The sequence below is a fragment of the Salvelinus fontinalis genome, chromosome 32 (assembly GCF_029448725.1).
Source record: "Salvelinus fontinalis isolate EN_2023a chromosome 32, ASM2944872v1, whole genome shotgun sequence".
Classification (NCBI taxonomy): domain Eukaryota; kingdom Metazoa; phylum Chordata; class Actinopteri; order Salmoniformes; family Salmonidae; genus Salvelinus; species Salvelinus fontinalis.
Genome location: NC_074696.1, coordinates 11,672,235 through 11,690,103, shown reverse-complemented (window position 1 = coordinate 11,690,103; position 17,869 = coordinate 11,672,235). Strand labels below are relative to the sequence as shown.

Below are 17,869 nucleotides of genomic sequence, written 5' to 3'. Positions count from 1 at the left end.
TCATCGTTGTCGGTGATCAGGCCTACCACAGTTGTGTCGTCAGCAAACTTAATTATGGTGTTGGAGTCATGTTTGGCCACACAATCGTGGGTGAACAGTGATTAAAGGAGGGACTAAGTACACACCCCTGAGGGGCCCCAGTGTTGAGGATCAGCGTGGCAGACGTGTTGCCTACCCTTACCCCCTGGGGGCGGCCCGTCAGGATGTCCAGGGTCCAGTTTCAGAGGGAGGTGTTGAGTCCTAGAGTCCTTAGCTTAGTGATGAGCTTCGTGGGCACTATAGTGTTGAATGCTGAACTGTAGTCAATGAACAGCAATCTCACCTTTTTTCCCCTTTTGTCCAGGTGGGAAAGGGCAGTGTAGAGTGCGATTGAGATTGCGTCATCTGTTGAGGCGATTTGGAGTTGGGTCTGGGGTATCTGGGAGGATGCTGTTGGTGTGAGCCATGACCAGCCTTTCAAAGCACTTCATGGTTACCGACGTGAGTGCTACGGGGCGGTAATCATTCAGGCAGGTTACCTTCGCTTTCTTGGGCACAGGGTCTATGGTGGTCTGCTTGAAACATGTAGGTATTACAGACTCAGTCAGGGAGAGGTTGAAACTGTCAGTGAAGACACTTGCCAGTTGGCCCGCGCATGCTTTGAGTACATGTCCTGGTAATCTGTCTTGCCCCGCGGCTTTGTGAATTTTGACCTGTTTAAAGATCTTGCTCACATTGGCTACCACGAGTGTTATCACAGAGTCATCCAGAACAGCTGGTGCTCTTGTGCATGCTTCAGTGTTCCTGGCCTCGAAGCGAGCATAAAAGGTTTTTAGGCCGACTTGTAGGCTCGCGTCACTGGGCAGCTCGCGTCTGGGTTTCCTTTTGTAGTCCGTAATAGTTTTCAAGCCCAGCCACATCCAACCAGCGTCACAGCCGGTGTAGTAGGATTCAATCTTAGTCCTGTATTGACCCTTTGCCTCTTTGATGCTTCATCGGAGGTTGTAGCGGGATTTCATATAAGCGTCCAGATTAGTGTCCCGCTCCTTGAACGCGGCAGCTCTAGCCTTTAGCTCGATGCGGATGTTGCCTGTAATCCATGGCTTCTGGTTGGGATATGTACGTACGGTCACTATGGGGACGACGTCGTCGATGCACTTATTGATGAAGCAGATGACTGAGGTTGTGTACTCCTCAATGCCATTGGATGAATCCTGGAACATATTCCAGTCTGTGCTAGAAAAACAGTCCTGTAGTGTAGCATACGCGCCATCTGACCACTTCCGTATTGAGCGAGTCACTGGTACTTCCTGCTTTAGTTTTTGCTTGTAAGCAGGAATCGTTAGGATAGAATTATGGTCAGATTTGCCAAATGGAGGGAGAGCTTTGTATGCATCTCTGTGTGTGGAGTAAAGGTGGTCTAGAGTTTTTTACCCCTCTGGTTGCACATGTGACATTCTGGTACATTTGGTAAAACTGATTTAAGTTTGCCTGCATTAAAGTCCCTGGCCACTAGGAGCGCCACTTCTGGATGAGCATTTTCTTCTTTGCTTATGGCCTTGTAGAGTTGGTTGAGAGCGGTCTTAGTGCCAGCATCGGTCTCTGGTGGTAAATAGACGGCTATGAATAATACAGATGAGAACTCTCTTGGTAGATAGTGTGGTCTACAGCTTATCACAAGGTACTCTTCCTCAGGCGAGCAATACCTCAAGACTTCTTCAATATTAGACATCGCGCACTAGCTGTTATTGACAAATAGACACCCCCCCCCCCCCACCCCTGGTCTTAGCAGATGTAGCTTCTCTGTTCTGAAAATCCCGCCAGCTCTATCTTATCCGTGTCGTCTTTCAGCTGTGACTCTGTGAAACATAAGATATTACAGTTTTTAATGTCCCGTTGGTACGATAATCTTAATCGTAGGTCATCAATTTTATTTTCCAATGATTGCACGTTAGCCAGTAGAACGGATGGCAGTGGGAGTTTACTCGCTCACCTACGGATTCTCAGAAGGCAGCCTGACCTGCGCTCCCTTTTCCTCCGTCTTTTCTTCATTCAAATGACGGGGATTTGGGCCTGTTCCCGGGAAAGCAGTATATCCTTCTCGTCGGACTCGTTAAAGGAAACAAGCTTCTTCCAGTTCATTGTGAGTAATCACTGTTCTGATGTCCAGAAGTTATTTTTGGTCATAGATGACGGTAGCAGCAACATTATGCACAAAATAAGTAACAAACAATGCAAAAAAACTAACAAAATAGCACAGTTGGAGCATGTAAAACATCTGCCATCCTCTTCGGGACCGTCTTGTTTGCTCAATTTTAGTTTGTGAGAAAAGCACTGAGTAGTAGTTTAGGTGTGTAGGGACTCATTGTACCATCTAAATTACTGAAATATCTTTTCAATAACAAAACGATATTGTTTTTACTGCTGTTTGAAGCTGGTGGACCAGTTACTTTCAGTTTTAGTTCAACCCAGGGGGTCAAAATCAAAAGTAACAGTCAGTATCTGGTGTGGCCACCAGCTGCATTAAGAAGTGCAGTGCATCTCCTCTTCATGGACTGCACCAGATTTGCCAGTTCTTGCTGTGAGATGTTACCCCACTCTTCCACCAAGGCCCCTGCAAGTTCCCAGATTTTTTTTGGAGGGAATGGCCCTCACCCTCCGATCCAACAGGTCCCAGACGTGCTCAATGGGATTGAGATCTGGGCTCTTTGCTGGCCATGGCAGAACACTGACATTCCTGTCTTGCAGGAAATCACGCACAGAACGAGCAATATGGCTGGTGGCTTTGTCATGCTGGAGGGTCATGTCAGGATGAGCCTGCAGGAAGGGTACCACATGAGGGAGGAGGATGTCTTCCCTTTAACGCACAGTGTTGCGATTGCCTGCAATGACAACAAGTTCAGTCCGATGATGCTGTGACACCGCCCCAGAAAATGACAAACCCTCCACCTCCAAATCGATCCCGCTCCAGAGTACAGGCCTCAGTGTAACGCTAATTCCTTTGCTGATAAACGTGAACCCGACCATCCCCTCTGGTGAGACAAAACCGCGACTCGTCAGTGAAGAGCACTTTTCCCCAGTCCTGTCTGGTCCAGCAACGGTGGGTTTGTGCCCATAGGCGATGTTGTTGCCGGTGATGTCTGGTGAGGACCTGCCTTACAACAGGCCTACAAGCACTCAGTCCAGCCTCTCTCAGCCTTTTGCGGACAGACTAAGCACTAATGGAGGGATTGTGCGTTCCTGGTGTAACTCGGGCAGTTGTTGCCATCCTGTACCTGTCTCGCAGGTGTGATGATCAGATGTACCGATCCTGTGCAGGTGTTGTTACATGTGGTCTGCCACTGCGAGGACGATCAGCTGTCCGTCCTGTCTCCCTGTAGCGCTGTCTTAGGCGTCTCACAGTACGGACATTGCAATTTATTGCTCTGGCCACCTTTGCAGTCCTCATGCCTCCTTGCAGCATGCCTAAGGCATGTTCACACAGATGAGCAGGGACCCTGGGCATCTTTCTTTTGGTGTTTTTCAGAGTCCGTAGAAAGGCCTCTTAGTGTCCTAAGTTTTCATAACTGTGACCTTAATTGCCTACCGTCTGTAAGCTGTTAGTGTTAACCTCTGCGAGTAAGGCTAGTTTCCTGAATTTCCGCCTGTCTGATATGCCCAAAGTAAACTGCCTGTTACTCAGGCCCAGAAGCTAGGATATGCATGTAGAATTGGATAGAAAACACTCTGAAGTTTCTAAAACTGTTAAAATAATGTCTGAGTGTAACAGAACTGATAAAACCCGAGGAAAATCAATCCGGAAAATGTATTTTTGGAGCTCAGAATGACTTCCAATGCAAAGCTATTGAAAGATCTAATTTCCACCTCCCAGATTGCAGTTCCTATGGCTTCCACTAGATGTCAACAGTCTTTATACAAGGTTTTAGGCTTGTTTATTTGAAAAATTAAGAAGTATTTGTAGTCATTCCAAGTTGAGCGCCAGGGCAAAAGTAGTCTTTTTGCGCGTGTGAACGTGGGCGCGCTTTTCGTTCTTTTCCTTTGCTATTGAACATAGTAATCTCCGTCTGAAATATGATCGTTTATTTAGATATAAGACAACCTGAGGATTAATAAAAAAACATTGTTTGACTCGTTTGGACGAACTTTGCTGGTAACTTTTTGGAATCATTTGTATGCCTGTTGAAGGACTGGATTATTGAATTCAATGGCGCCAACTAAACAGCATTTTTGGGATATAAAGGACTTTATCGAACACAACGACCATTCATTGTGTAGCTGGGAACCTTGAGATTGCAAACAGAGGAAGATCTTCAAAGGTAAGGGATTTATTTTATCGCTATTTAGTGATTTTGAGTCGCCTGTGCTGGTTTGAAAGGATGTTGTTGTGGAGCGCTGTCCTCAGACAATCGAAGGCTATGCTTTCGCCGTAAAGCCTTTTTGAAATCTGACAAAGCAGTTAGATTACCAAGATTCTAAGCTAAAGAATCATGTATGACACTTTTGTATTTTGAATTTGGCCCGCTCCGATTTCACTGGATGTTGTCAAATTTTATCCAGCTAGCGGGATCTCCTCTCTAATTAACGACCATTCCACAGGTGCATGTTCATTTAAATGTTTATGGTTCATTGAACAAGCATGGGAAACAGTGTTTAAACCCTTTACAATTAAGATCTGTTAAGTTATTTGGATTTTTACAAATTATCTTTGAAAGACGGGGTTCTGAAAAAGGGACGTTTCTTTTTCTGCTGAGTTTTTATTGACGCTTTCTGAAATGATAGTGCAAAAATAAAATCCTATTTCTACAACCTTTTTAAGTGCCAAATACAGTAACAGGGTTAACAATTTCTTCTGAAATCAGCCGTAAATCCCCTTGTGACAGCGGGAATGGAAGATTGCTGGGTGCAACGGTGAGTGGCAAATAAATGCAAGCTTCACACAAAAAATGGTATTGTTCAATAATTTCTGGCTTGCTTATTTATGGATAACAGGGTTGATTGCCTTATGCTAAACCCACTCAGTTTTCCACAACATAAGACCAGAAAATGTGCCTGGCTACCCAAACTCATTGCTCAGCCACGCCCACAAACGTTTCTTCCCTGCAATCAAATCAAAGTTTATTTGTCACATGTGCTGAATACAACAGGTGTAGTAGACCTTACAGTGAAATGCTTACTTACAAGCCCTTAACCAACAGTGCAATTTTTAAGTAAAAAAAAAGGTATTAGGTGAACAATTAGATAAGTAAGGAAATAAAAAAACAACAGCCATTGATGTGGTGTACTCCAAAGAGTCTAGATTTGAGTTTTTCCCAACGATTTCAACAACAAACACATTGTAAGCGTTCTGATTTGTCCAGAAACCGATGGGTTGGGCCAGAGCCAGAACCCCATTGGTAAAGCGTTGGTTTGAAAGTTCGTCGTTGGCTTTGATACATTGATTGGTTAGAGATGAGCCAATGGTTGGTTACTTTGTTTTGTACAACATCCCTCATTATGATGTCACCACAAACGACTTCGATGATGACGGAGACTGAAGTATGTAGCGAACATAGAGCAGTGGAAGAGTTCAGTTTGAGTCGTCGGGCATCCACAAAATGGCCAAAGATTAAAACCAGCTTGCCTGCTTTTACACCGTAATTTGACTATTAGATGTTCAATGTTTATTTAAAACATATATATATTTACATCGCAGCGCTAGCTGTGCCACCAGAGATTCTGGGTTCGCGCCCAGGCTCTGTCGCAGCCGGCCGCGACCGGGAGGTCCGTGGAGCGATGCACAATTGGCCTAGCGTCGTCCGGGTTAGGGAGGGTTTGGCCGGTAGGGATATCCTTGTCCCATCGCGCACCAGCGACTCCTGTGGTGGGCTGGGCGCAGTGCGCGCTAACCGAGGGGGGCAGGTGCACGGTGTTTCCTCCGACACATTGGTGCGCCTGGCTTCCGGGTTGGATGCGCGCTGTGTTAAGAAGCAGTGCGGCTTGGTCGGGTTGTGTTTCGGAGGACGCATGGCTTTCGACCTTAGTCTCTCCCGAGCCCGTACGGGAGTTGTAGCGATGAGACAAGATAGTAATTACTAGCAATTGGATACTACGAAAAAGGGGGTAAAAAAATTACAATAAAATGAGAGGAGATCCCGCTAGCTGGATAAAATGAAAATATATATTTTAAAAGGAATAACTGGATTAAAAAGAGAGCTCAGTTCACGTAACAGGGTTGACCTTAAAATGAGGGACACGTAACAGGGTTGACCTTAAAATGAGGGACACATAACAGGGTTGACCTTAAAATGAGGGACATACTTCAATGAATCACTAATCACATTAAAATAAATCTTCAGAAATTACTTTGTCAAAGCAACAAAATAACTAGGGCTTTACAATGACGGTGAAAACTTGGAGAAATGTTGACGTTAAGTGGGCTAGAATCTTAGAAGTCACAGAGGGACATGTCGAAATGCTGGATTTTTTAACATTCTCCACATGGTCTCTATATTAAAGGACACTTCATTTAATATAGCAGACTTTAAAAAAAAAAAAAAACTTTCTGTCTACAATTTCTACTTAATATATCAAAGGGATGCACACAAAAGGTACTCTGTGGAAAGACCATAAACCTTGAATGAGTGTGTTTTGTTATACCTGTCTTTACTCTGAATGTATTAGTACTTTGTATCCTTTAAAAAAAAAACTGTGACACTTAAACACAGCCATACAACCAAATAGGTATTTCAATAGCTATAAGGTTTTTGAGTTTTAGATTGTTAAATCCAAATTGCACAATCTAAGTAATACATTCTTTAGATTGGTTTATACAACAACAACAAAAAAATGTTTAAACACTAGCTGCCTACCATTGTAGAGCATGGACCTAGATATTGTATTTGCTGTAACCTTTTTCTGTCTGATATTATTCACAAACTTTTATTAGATTCGCTGCGAGCCCTGTTTCTTTTGTCTATCTGCTGAACCCCTCGCGCTCCTCTGTTCCATTCGCCATGCGGTCGCGCGCACGCGGTCGGTAGGATTCCGGGGGACGTGTTCGACTACTTTGAAATTACATTCTTCCTTCCTCCTACGCTCTTCTCCTTGAGGTTATAATTGATTTGACAAAGTTTGAAAGGAAAAATCTATCTAGTGGTATCACTTACTCTCACATATCTAATCATGTAAGATCAGTGATCGCCACAAGGAAGGAAAGAAGTTTTGATAGTTCAATCTCGAACACGGTCCAGTTCCTCTGAAACGAAGGGGATTTGCGCTGCCGCGTGCTCGCGCCCGCCCCAGCAGGCACCACTGATTGTTGACAAAGACGCCGCGAGACGGAGAAGAGAGCCCGAACCTTGGTTTTAAGCCACGGGAGGAATACGGTTGAAGACACCGTCCGTTTACGGAGAACGAGGAAGGAGCGCGCGATTGTCTTGAAAATCAACCGTGAGTCACAATGAACCGCTTTGTGTGTGTCAATTTCGTTTAATCATCCCGGGCAGCTAGCTAGCTACCTCCATCGGGTCATTTCATTCCTCATCCCCCCTCCCTCCCCGTGTGATCCGTTATCATATGCTGCTCATTTCTACCAGTTAACCCGCGAGACCTGCCCGGTTATAATAGTTTTCCGTCTTTCTTTGTGTCTTGTCTCTGTGTCTGTTTCCCCCTCCTTTTGCCACCAACCTGAAGGTGTGGCCGGCTCGAGGCGATTCGGTAATACTGTCTTTGCTTTAAACAGTTATCGGACTGGCGCGTGAAGAAGAGTACCCCCCCGGCTAACCACATGCACCTTTACATACTTACACCGACAGAATGATCACAGTGGGCCGGGATGGGTTGGTGTCGGTGTGATTAACGTCAGTCTCAAGGAGTCTTCCATACCTAGAAGAACCAGGAGGACGGTGTCCAGGCGAGGTCTGGCCGGGCATGGTGTGATCTGAGTCGGGCAGCCAGTCTGGGTCTGACCGGTGACCACCCGTCCGTTCCCCGGAGCCTGCGTGGCCCCAAGCCGCGTCCAGAGCCTTCCAAGATGGGGAAGTGTGACGGGAGAGTTACACTGGTGGCGATATGTTCACTGCAGCTGGTGAGTGTTTGTTGCAGTGAGGTGTGAATGGGAAAAGGTGTGTGATGCTTATCCACAATGACCATATTTTAACACTCTGTCCCTGTTCCCATCCCTCTCCCACTCACTGAATCGTACATGTGTGTCTAAGAGAGAGAGAGAAAGATGGTAAGACTGAAAAACGTTTTAACTATTAACAGTGTGTCACATTATTGGCAACCACAGGACAAGTGTGTGGTGATCACTGTATTCTGGGAGACCATGCTTTGAAAGTAACAGCAGGAAAACAAGAGTTATCTTCCCCTCATCTACATCCCGCTCTCTTCCCCTCATCTACATCCCGCTCTCTTCCCCTCATCTACATCCCGCTCTCTTTCCCTCATCTACATCCCGCTCTCTTCCCCTCATCTACATCCCGCTCTCTTCCTCTCATCTACATCCCGCTCTCTTCCTCTCATCTACATCCCGCTCTCTTCCTCTCATCTACATCCCGCTCTCTTCCTCTCATCTACATCCTGCTCTCTTCCTCTCATCTACATCCTGCTCTCTTTCTCTCATCTACATCCTGCTCTCTTTCTCTCATCTACATCCTGCTCTCTTCCCCTCATCTACATCCTGCTCTCTTCCCCTCATCTACATCCTGCTTTCTTCCCCTCATCTACATCCTGCTCTCTTCCCCTCATCTACATCCTGCTCTCTTCCCCTCATCTACATCCTGCTCTCTTCCCCTCATCTACATCCTGCTCTCTTCCCCTCATCTACATCCTGCTCTCTTCCCCTCATCTACATCCTGCTCTCTTCCCCTCATCTACATCCTGCTCTCTTCCCCTCATCTACATCCCGCTCTCTTCCCCTCATCTACATCCCGCTCTCTTCCCCTCATCTACATCCCGCTCTCTTCCTCTCATCTACATCCCGCTCTCTTCCTCTCATCTACATCCCGCTCTCTTCCTCTCATCTACATCCCGCTCTCTTCCTCTCATCTACATCCTGCTCTCTTCCCCTCATCTACATCCTGCTCTCTTCCTCTCATCTACATCCCGCTCTCTTTCCCTCATCTACATCCCGCTCTCTTTCCCTCATCTACATCCCGCTCTCTTTCCCTCATCTACATCCTGCTCTCTTCCTCTCATCTACATCCTGCTCTCTTCCTCTCAACTACATCCTGCTCTCTTCCTCTCAACTACATCCTGCTCTCTTCCTCTCATCTACATCCTGCTCTCTTCCTCTCATCTACATCCTGCTCTCTTCCTCTCATCTACATCCTGCTCTCTTCCTCTCAACTACATCCTGCTCTCTTCCCCTCATCTACATCCCGCTCTCTTTCCCTCATCTACATCCCGCTCTCTTCCTCTCATCTACATCCTGCTCTCTTCCTCTCATCTACATCCTGCTCTCTTCCTCTCAACTACATCCTGCTCTCTTTCTCTCAACTACATCCTGCTCTCTTCCCCTCATCTACATCCTGCTCTCTTCCCCTCATCTACATCCTGCTCTCTTCCCCTCATCTACATCCTGCTCTCTTCCCCTCATCTACATCCTGCTCTCTTCCCCTCATCTACATCCCGCTCTCTTCCCCTCATCTACATCCCGCTCTCTTCCCCTCATCTACATCCCGCTCTCTTCCCCTCATCTACATCCCGCTCTCTTCCCCTCATCTACATCCCGCTCTCTTCCCCTCATCTACATCCCGCTCTCTTTCCCTCATCTACATCCCGCTCTCTTTCCCTCATCTACATCCCGCTCTCTTTCCCTCATCTACATCCTACTATTCCACTCTTCCTGCTCTATCTTGTCATCGTGCTACTCTTTGTCTTTTTGGTCAAAACCTTTATTTCTGTTTCTTATTTTCTACTTTTAATTTTCAGTGTTTTTGTTCATGTGTGTGTGTGGTAGTATGCTGTAGTTGGCGTGTGTTTATTTGATTGTGATATATTGTGTGACAGTGGGTACTTTGGAATACAGTTTATTTTAAGTAGTTTGGGGAGTTTGTGTTGGGGGGTAGTCCCTCCGCTGGTGCTCCTTGCAGTTTCCATGGAAACAACTGCAGCATACTGTGTGTGTGAGACAGTTGTTTCTTTGTGTGTCCCTGTGCATATCCCACAGGGGGAGTGTGAAATTTCAACAATGTAATACCATAACGATCCCCTAGATGTATCTTGTGATATACGTGTGTGTGTGTGTGTGTGTGTGTGTATATAGATGGCAGCGCTCCAGAGACAGGTGTTTGACTTCCTGGGCTACCAGTGGGCTCCTATCCTGGCCAACTTCCTCCACATCATGGCCGTCATACTGGGGATCTTTGGAACCGTGCAGTTCAGATCCCGCTACCTCGTATTGGTGAGACACACACACACACACATATATATATATATATATATACACACACATGTAACAGTATAACTTTAGTCCGTCCCCTCGCCCCGACCCGGGTGCGAACCAGGGACCCTCTGCACACATCAACAACAGTCACCCACGAAGCATCGTTACCCATCGCTCCACAAAAGCCGCGGCCCTTGCAGAGCAAGGGGAACCACTACTTCAAGGTCTCAAAGCAAGTGACGTCACCGATTGAAAGGCTATTCGCGCGCACCACCGCTAACTAGCTAGCCATTTCACACCCGTTACACACACTAGAGGTCGACCGATTATTGGAGGACCAAATAAAGCCGATACTGATTCATCAGACGATTTTATATATATATATATTGATATGAAATAATTACAACAATACTGGAAGGAACAATGAACACTTTTTTATTTTAACTTAATACATGAATATAATCAATTTAGTCTCAAATAAATAATGAAATATGTTCAATTTGGTTTAAATAATGCAAAAACAAAGTGTTGGAGAAGAAAGTAAAAGTGCAATATGTGCCATGTAAGAAAGCTAACGTTTAAGTTCCTTGCTCAGAACATGAGAACATATGAAAGCTGGTGGTTCCTTTTAACACGAGTCTTCAATATTCCCAGGGAAGAAGTTTTAGGTTGTTATTATAGGAATTATAGGACTATTTCTCTCTATACCATTTGTATTTCATTAACCTTTGACTATTGAATGTTCTTATTGGCACTATAGTATGCCAGCCTAATCTCAGGAGTTGATAGGCTTGAAGTCATAAACAGTGCTGTGCTGCAAGCATTGCTAAGAGCTGCTGTTTGAATGAATGCTTACAAGCCTGCTGCTGCCTACCATCGCTCAGTCAGACAGCTCTATCAAATATCAAATCATAGACTTAATTATAATATAATAAACACACAGAAATACGAGCCTTTTGTCATTAATATGGTCAAATCCGGAAACTATCATTTCGAAAACAAAACGTTTATTCTTTCTGTGAAATACTGAATTGTTCCGTATTTTATCTAACGGGTGGTATCCCCAAGTCTAAATATTGCTCTTACATTGCACAACCTTCAATGTTATGTCATAATTATGTAAAATTCTGTCAAATTAATTACGGTCTTTGTTAGGAAGAAATGGTCTTCACACAGTTCGCAACGAGCCAGGCGACCCAAACTGCTGCATATACCCTGACCCCGACACAATTTCCGTAATTAATATTGCCTGCTAACATGAATTTCTTTAAACTTTTTTAAGAAAGGCATTGATGTTTATGGTTAGGTACCTTACTGCAACCATTGTGCTATTTTTCGCGAATGTGCTTTTGTTAAATCATCAAGTTGAAGTAGGCTGTGATTCGATGATAAATGAACAGGCACCACATTGATTATATGCAACGCAGGACAAGCTAGTTAACCTATTAATATCATCAACCAGTTAACTAGTGTGTAGTTAACTAGTGATTATGTGACGATTGATAGTTTTTTTTATAAGATAAGTTTATTGCTAGCTAGCAACTTACCTTTGGCTCCTTGCTGCACTCGCGTAACAGGTAGTCAGCCTGCCACACATTCTCCTCGTGGATTGCAATGTAATCGGCCATAATCGGCGTCCAAAATGGCATATTACCGATTGTTATGAAAACTTGAAATCGACCCTAATTAATCGGCCATACCGATTAATCAGTCAACCTCTAATACACACACACACACACACACCCTAACCCCTCTTTGTCTCTGTGTATATCAGTATGCGGTGTGGTTAGTGCTGTGGGTGGGATGGAACTCCTTCATCATCTGTTTCTACCTTGAGGTGGGACACTTGTCTCAGGTAAGAGATGTGTGTGTGTTTATAACGTGTTTATCAATTATTTATGTTTATAACGTGTTTCAAATTGTAATTGTCACATGTGCCGAATACTGCAGGTGTAGACCTTACAGTGAAATGTTTACTTAGAAGCCCTTAACCAACAATGCAGTTTTAAGAAGAAGAAAAAGTGTTAAAGTATTTACTAAAATAAACTGGAAATAAATAAATAATAACAATAATTTAAAAAATAATAAAAAGGAGCAACAAAAAAATTACAGTAGCAAGGCTATACAGGGGGTACTGGGTAGCCATTCGATTAGCTGTTCAGGAGTCTTATGGCTTGTGGGTGGAAGCTCTTCAAGAAGCCTTTTGGACCTAGACTTGGCGCTCCGGTACCGTTTGCTGTAAGGTAGCAGAGAGAACAGTCTATGACTAGGGTGGCTGGAGTCTTTGGGGATTTTTAGGGCCTTCCTCTGACACCGCCTAGCATATAGGTCCTGGATGACAGGAAGCTTGGCCTTCTTCTTCTTCTGACTTGCACTAACATCTGTAGTGATTTGCGGTCGGAGGCCGAGCAGTTGCCATACCAGGCGGTGATGCAACCAGTCAGGATGCTCTCGATGGTGCAGCTGTATAACTTTTTGGGTATCTGGGGACCCATGCCAAATCTTTTCAGTCTCCTGAGTGGGAATAGGTGTTGCCGTGTACTCTTCACAAATGTCTTGGGTTTGGACCATGATAGTTTGTTGGTGATGTGGACACCAAGGAACTTTTAAGCTCTCAACCTGCTCCACCACAGCCCGTCGATGAGAATGGGGGCGTGCTCGGTCCTCCTTTTCCTGTAGTCCACAATCATCTCCTTTGTCTTGATCACGTTGAGTGAGAGGTTGTTATCCTGGCACCACACTGCCAGTTCTCTGACCTCCTCCCTATAGGCTGTCTCATCGTTGGCGGTGATCAGGCCACTGTTGTGTCGTCGGCAAACTTATTGATGGTTTTGGAGTCGTGCCTGGCCAAGCAGTCATGAGTGAACAGGGAGTACAGCGGGGGACTGAGCACACACCCCTGAGGGGCCCCCGTGTTGAGGATCAGCGTGGCAGATGTTACCTACCCTTACCACTTGGGGGCGAACCGTCAGGAAGTCCAGGATCCAGTTGCAGAGGTCCTTAGTTTAGTGACGAGCACTTCATGGCTACAAACGTGAGTGCTACGGGTCGGTAGTCATTTAGGCAGGTTACCTTGGTGTTCTTGGGCACAGGGACTATGGTGGTCTGCTTGAAACATGTTGGTATTACAGACTCGGTCAGGGACAGGTTGAAAATGTCAGTGAAGTCTCTTGCCAGTTGGTTAGCGCATACTCAGAGTACACGTCCTGGTAATGTTGACCTGTTTTTAAAGGTCTTACTCACATCGGCTACAGAGTGCGGGATCACACAGTCATCTGGAACAACTGATGCACTCGTGCATGCTTCAGTGTTGCTTGCCTTCGAATCGAGCATGGAAGTTATTTAGCTCGTCTGGTAGGCTCGTGTCACTGGGCAGCTCAGCGGCTGTGTATTGATGTGTTTAACCTTTGTGTGTTCATAACGTGTTTTTTCTAATTTGTGTGTTTTGTGTGTGTAGAACAGGGACTTCCTGATGACGTTTAACACGTCGCTGCATCGGTCCTGGTGGATGGAGCATGGCCCTGGTTGCCTAGTAACACCGGTGTTGGACTCCCGCATCGCCCCTGACGACCACCATGTCATCACCGTCTCTGGCTGTCTCCTTGACTACCAGTACATTGAGGTGCTGAGTGCCGCGCTACAGGTCCTACTGGCTGTAAGTAACACACACACCAGGGTTTCCCTTAAGAAAATGTGGCACAGGTCAATTGACCAGCGACGTTTTAAATTACAGGACATTTTGAGAAATTTACCGTACCCATATGGTGTCCACCCAGAATGACAGAAATTACATTCCGATTATGGTAATTTATCTTAACAAAACAATGGCGTGCATCCTTCTTAACAAATTCCGATGCACACTTTGAAGCTGTTAGAATAACTGTCCACGTTTACTCTTCCTCAGCCAACAAGGCGAGTAACGAACTGCGCGAGAAAGAAGTAGCCTATTTCCAAACAGAGTCTGGGACAGTTGTGGGACGATAGATCCCAAATTCATACATCCAGTACAGCAAAATTAGTTTCAAAAAGCACTGAGGCTGATGCAACAGATCAGAATGGTAATACACTTATTTCTTCACATCATAGCTGCGTAGCAATGTCCCGGGGCAGTAGGCTACGTCCCGGGGCAGTAGGCTACGTCCCGGGGCAGTAGGCTACGTCCCGGGGCAGTAGGCTACGTCCCGGGGCAGTAGGCTACGTCCCGGGGCAGTAGGCTACGTCCCGGGGCAGTAGGCTACGTCCCGGGGCAGTAGGCTACGTCCCGGGGCAGTAGGCTACGTCCCGGGGCAGTAGGCTACGTCCCGGGGCAGTAGGCTACGTCCCGGGGCAGTAGGCTACGTCCCGGGGCAGTAGGCTACGTCTGGATGTCGCAGTAGGCTACGTCTGGATGTCGCAGTAGGCGACGTCTGGATGTCGCAGTAGGCGACGTCTGGATGTCGCAGTAGGCGACGTCTGGATGTCGCAGTAGGCGACGTCTGGATGTCGCAGTAGGCGACGTCTGGATGTCGCAGTAGGCGACGTCTGGATGTCGCAGTAGGCGACGTCTGGATGTCGCAGTAGGCGACGTCTGGACGTCGCAGTAGGCGACGTCCGGACGTCGCAGTAGGCGACGTCCGGACGTCGCAGTAGGCGACGTCCGGACGTCGCAGTAGGCGACGTCCGGACGTCGCAGTAGGCGACGTCCGGATGTCAAAAGCACACTGCACATGCGAGCGGGTTTCATGTGGCTGTCCGGTGCCAATGTTATTTATCAGCTTTTCAGATCTTTTTTTTTATTGGCCTGAAGCTGGCTATTATCGACTAATGGAAACCCTGACACACACACATACATACATACATACATACATACATACATACATACATACACACACACGTACAAACACAACATGATACTAACCTTAACCTATTTGTCTCTCCCTTAGCTCTTTGGCTTTGTGTATGCCTGCTATGTGAGCAAAGTCTTCCAGGATGACGAGGATAGCTGTGAGTGTTGCGTCTGTCTGAGTGATCCATTTATTTCTTTGTTCTATCTCAGTGTTCTGTTTGTCTGGGTGTTCTGTCTGAGTGTTCTGTCTAGGTGTTCCGTCTGCCTCTGATCTCATTCTCTCTCTCAGTTGATTTCATTGGTGGCTTTGAATCCTATGGTTACCAGCCTCCTCAGAAGACCTCACACCTCCAACTGCAGCCCCTCTACACGTAGGTAACCTCTAACGTTTCAACCTTAACCTCACGGTGACCCCTTACCCGAGTCCTTCCATTCCGCAGCGGTTCAGAACACTTAGTGCACATATTCTGACATTTTGTGACGTTTTTGTTCTAATTGGTCTTCAGCAAAGGTTTTTTCAGCTGTTCGTGCACACAAGCCGAAGTCTACGCCCCTTTGTCGTGATTGGTCAACAGTAGGGATTCTTAAATAAAGTGTGTGTTGTCATTCAACAAATTACATTGTTTACCTTGAGAAATACTGCACCAAACATCTTAGTTAGATGTAAAATTGCGCAACTAAGATATCAACAAAAACGTAAAAATTTCTGACAGATTTATTGAGTTAGATTAATTCATACTATTTTGAGGAAGTGTGTACTGGCTACGGCGTCTCAAGATGGACAAACGTTTTTCAAGCGAAGGTCTTTTAAGGGAGTATGCGAAGAACTCGTTTAGCCGAGTTTGGAGGATAGTTTTAACAAAATATATATTATTTATTGTGTGACCTACTTTCTAATTGAACTGTATGATGTCTCTGTCTCTCTCTCTCAGGGCCGGGTAGGGGAAGGGGGCGCCCCCATCAGACCACACCTCAGCGGTGAAGCTGGGTCGCCTTGGGAACAGAGCACTCACTCTCCGTGTCACAGTACAACTGAAAGATGGACTCACCTGTGTGTGTTTGTGAGACCGTGTATGTGTGTGGTAATCGAGGGTAAACTGACAGATACCCCTGAGGTGAATGTACAGAGGACAGGGTGGAACCAGCCATTCTATGGGGAGGGGGGGGGGGGGACACTGGGCGTGGTCACTTGTTAATGGACACGGAGGATATTGAGAGGACACTCTGCACCTGCCGGCTCTTTGCACTCCTAGGACCCTGTGTGTGTAGTTCTAAAGGACTAGCTGAATGACCTCTGAACTATTGTGGGAGGGGCCTCAAGTCACATGGGGCACAGCTCTTCATGTGGTCATTTTAGAATGTGAGGTCATAATAGAACAATCGTACCCCCAATCCCTAATCTTGTCCCTAATTCTGTTGTGACAGGGTGACCCTGTGTACTCACAATCACCGCAAAAAAGCAGAAGCGGTTTTGTCGCGATTGTGTGTACACTGGGTTAAGTGATCTGTTATGGACCAATTTTAAGGATTGGGCTTTAGTGTCTCTGGGGAAAGATGTGGGGATTCTGTGCATGTAAATATCCGGCTGATTGGTTGTTTTGTTTTTGGGGGTGGGGAGGGGGTTGCGTAGCCACGCCCCATTACGTTTCGTCTCTCACCTTTTTCACGACCAAGAATCATCCTTGATGACTTTAGAAATGCTTCCTCCCTCCACCTTACTACCCTTTCTTCTGTTATTCTCCCTCCACACTTTTCACTCCTTCCTTTCTTCTGTAACGAAATCACTGGTCTTACCTGATGATATTAATGTAAGGAATAAAAGGACACTGATTTATTTCACCACCATACAATAGGTCATTGTGGTCAGAAATGTCTGGCGGAGGACAGAGGTGGAAGACTGTATTTCTGAAGTGGTTTCCTGGGTAAGACAGACTGGTGTGTTAGGAGACATTGGGAAGGGGGTTGGTGAAATAAATAAACTGTTTCTAAATTAAATCAGTCCTATGTTTTCTGCACACACACACACACCTTTAGACAAATTGATGTAAGTATGAATTTAGCCTTGCAGTGCAGACCGTGCTGCATATGGTCATTTCTAGTGATACACTAGATTACATTTTTTTGTAACAGGCTAGGCTCTACTTTTGAAGTAATTTAGCAGATGTTCTTATCCAGAGCAATTTACAGGACCAATTTGGGTTAAGTGCCTTGCTCAATGGCATATCGACAGATTTTTTTTTCACCTAGTCGGTTCGGGGATTCGCACTAGCGACCTTTTCAGTTGGTGGCCCAATGCTCTTTACTATGACCCAACCCCTCTTAACTGTTAGGTTACCTGCCGCTACCGCCCTTTTCACACGGGCTGTTAGTTGGTTCACAATGCACTGGTCTAGTAGAGCAGTGGTTCCTAAAACTTTTTGGGGGTTACTGTACCACCAAATGAATTTTCCTCTGCCCGGAGTACACCTAAAGTACCCCCTCGTGTGTGTTTTATCATCCAGATCCAGCCTCATGAACACCCTCTGTGTGCTCAGTGGTCAGCATGTTGCCATGGCTGTGGCTGGATCCATTACCATAATTCTCTGAACATTCTGCACAGACCTTCATAGATAGCATTCTGTCCATACCTAATAACGGGTATCTGGGACTGGGAATAATGAACTGTCCACACACTCCCCTAACTAGTGTTAGAGACACCA

At 45.8% G+C, this 17,869-nt stretch overlaps 1 protein-coding gene across 2 annotated transcripts; it reads left to right on the top strand.

The window, feature by feature from the left end:
* Window positions 1-5,749: 5,749 nt before the first annotated feature.
* On the top strand, window positions 5,750-17,165 carry LOC129830726 (sodium/potassium-transporting ATPase subunit beta-1-interacting protein 1-like). Of its 2 annotated transcripts, XM_055893374.1 has the most exons (8): window positions 5,821-7,407; window positions 7,700-8,044; window positions 10,226-10,363; window positions 12,120-12,200; window positions 13,803-14,000; window positions 15,268-15,328; window positions 15,460-15,541; window positions 16,103-17,165. In XM_055893374.1, the coding sequence occupies exons 2-8, from the start codon at window positions 7,991-7,993 to the stop codon at window positions 16,110-16,112; spliced, it is 624 nt and encodes a 207-aa protein (XP_055749349.1). In that variant the 5' UTR covers window positions 5,821-7,407; window positions 7,700-7,990; the 3' UTR covers window positions 16,113-17,165. The 2 variants fall into 2 exon arrangements, with proteins under 2 accessions (XP_055749350.1, XP_055749349.1); XM_055893375.1 differs by lacking the exon at window positions 15,268-15,328 and having other exon boundaries at window positions 5,750-7,407.
* The last annotated feature ends 704 nt before the right edge of the window (window positions 17,166-17,869 follow it).

Excerpts from the sequence above, each read along its gene's own strand:
- LOC129830726 (XM_055893374.1), top strand. The coding sequence starts at position 7,991 with ATGGGGAAGTGTGACGGGAGAGTTACACTGGTGGCGATATGTTCACTG. Across the intron at positions 8,045-10,225 it reads CGATATGTTCACTGCAGCTG|ATGGCAGCGCTCCAGAGACA; the intron begins GTGAGTGTTTGT and ends GTGTGTATATAG. Across the intron at positions 14,001-15,267 it reads CGCTACAGGTCCTACTGGCT|CTCTTTGGCTTTGTGTATGC; the intron begins GTAAGTAACACA and ends TCTCTCCCTTAG.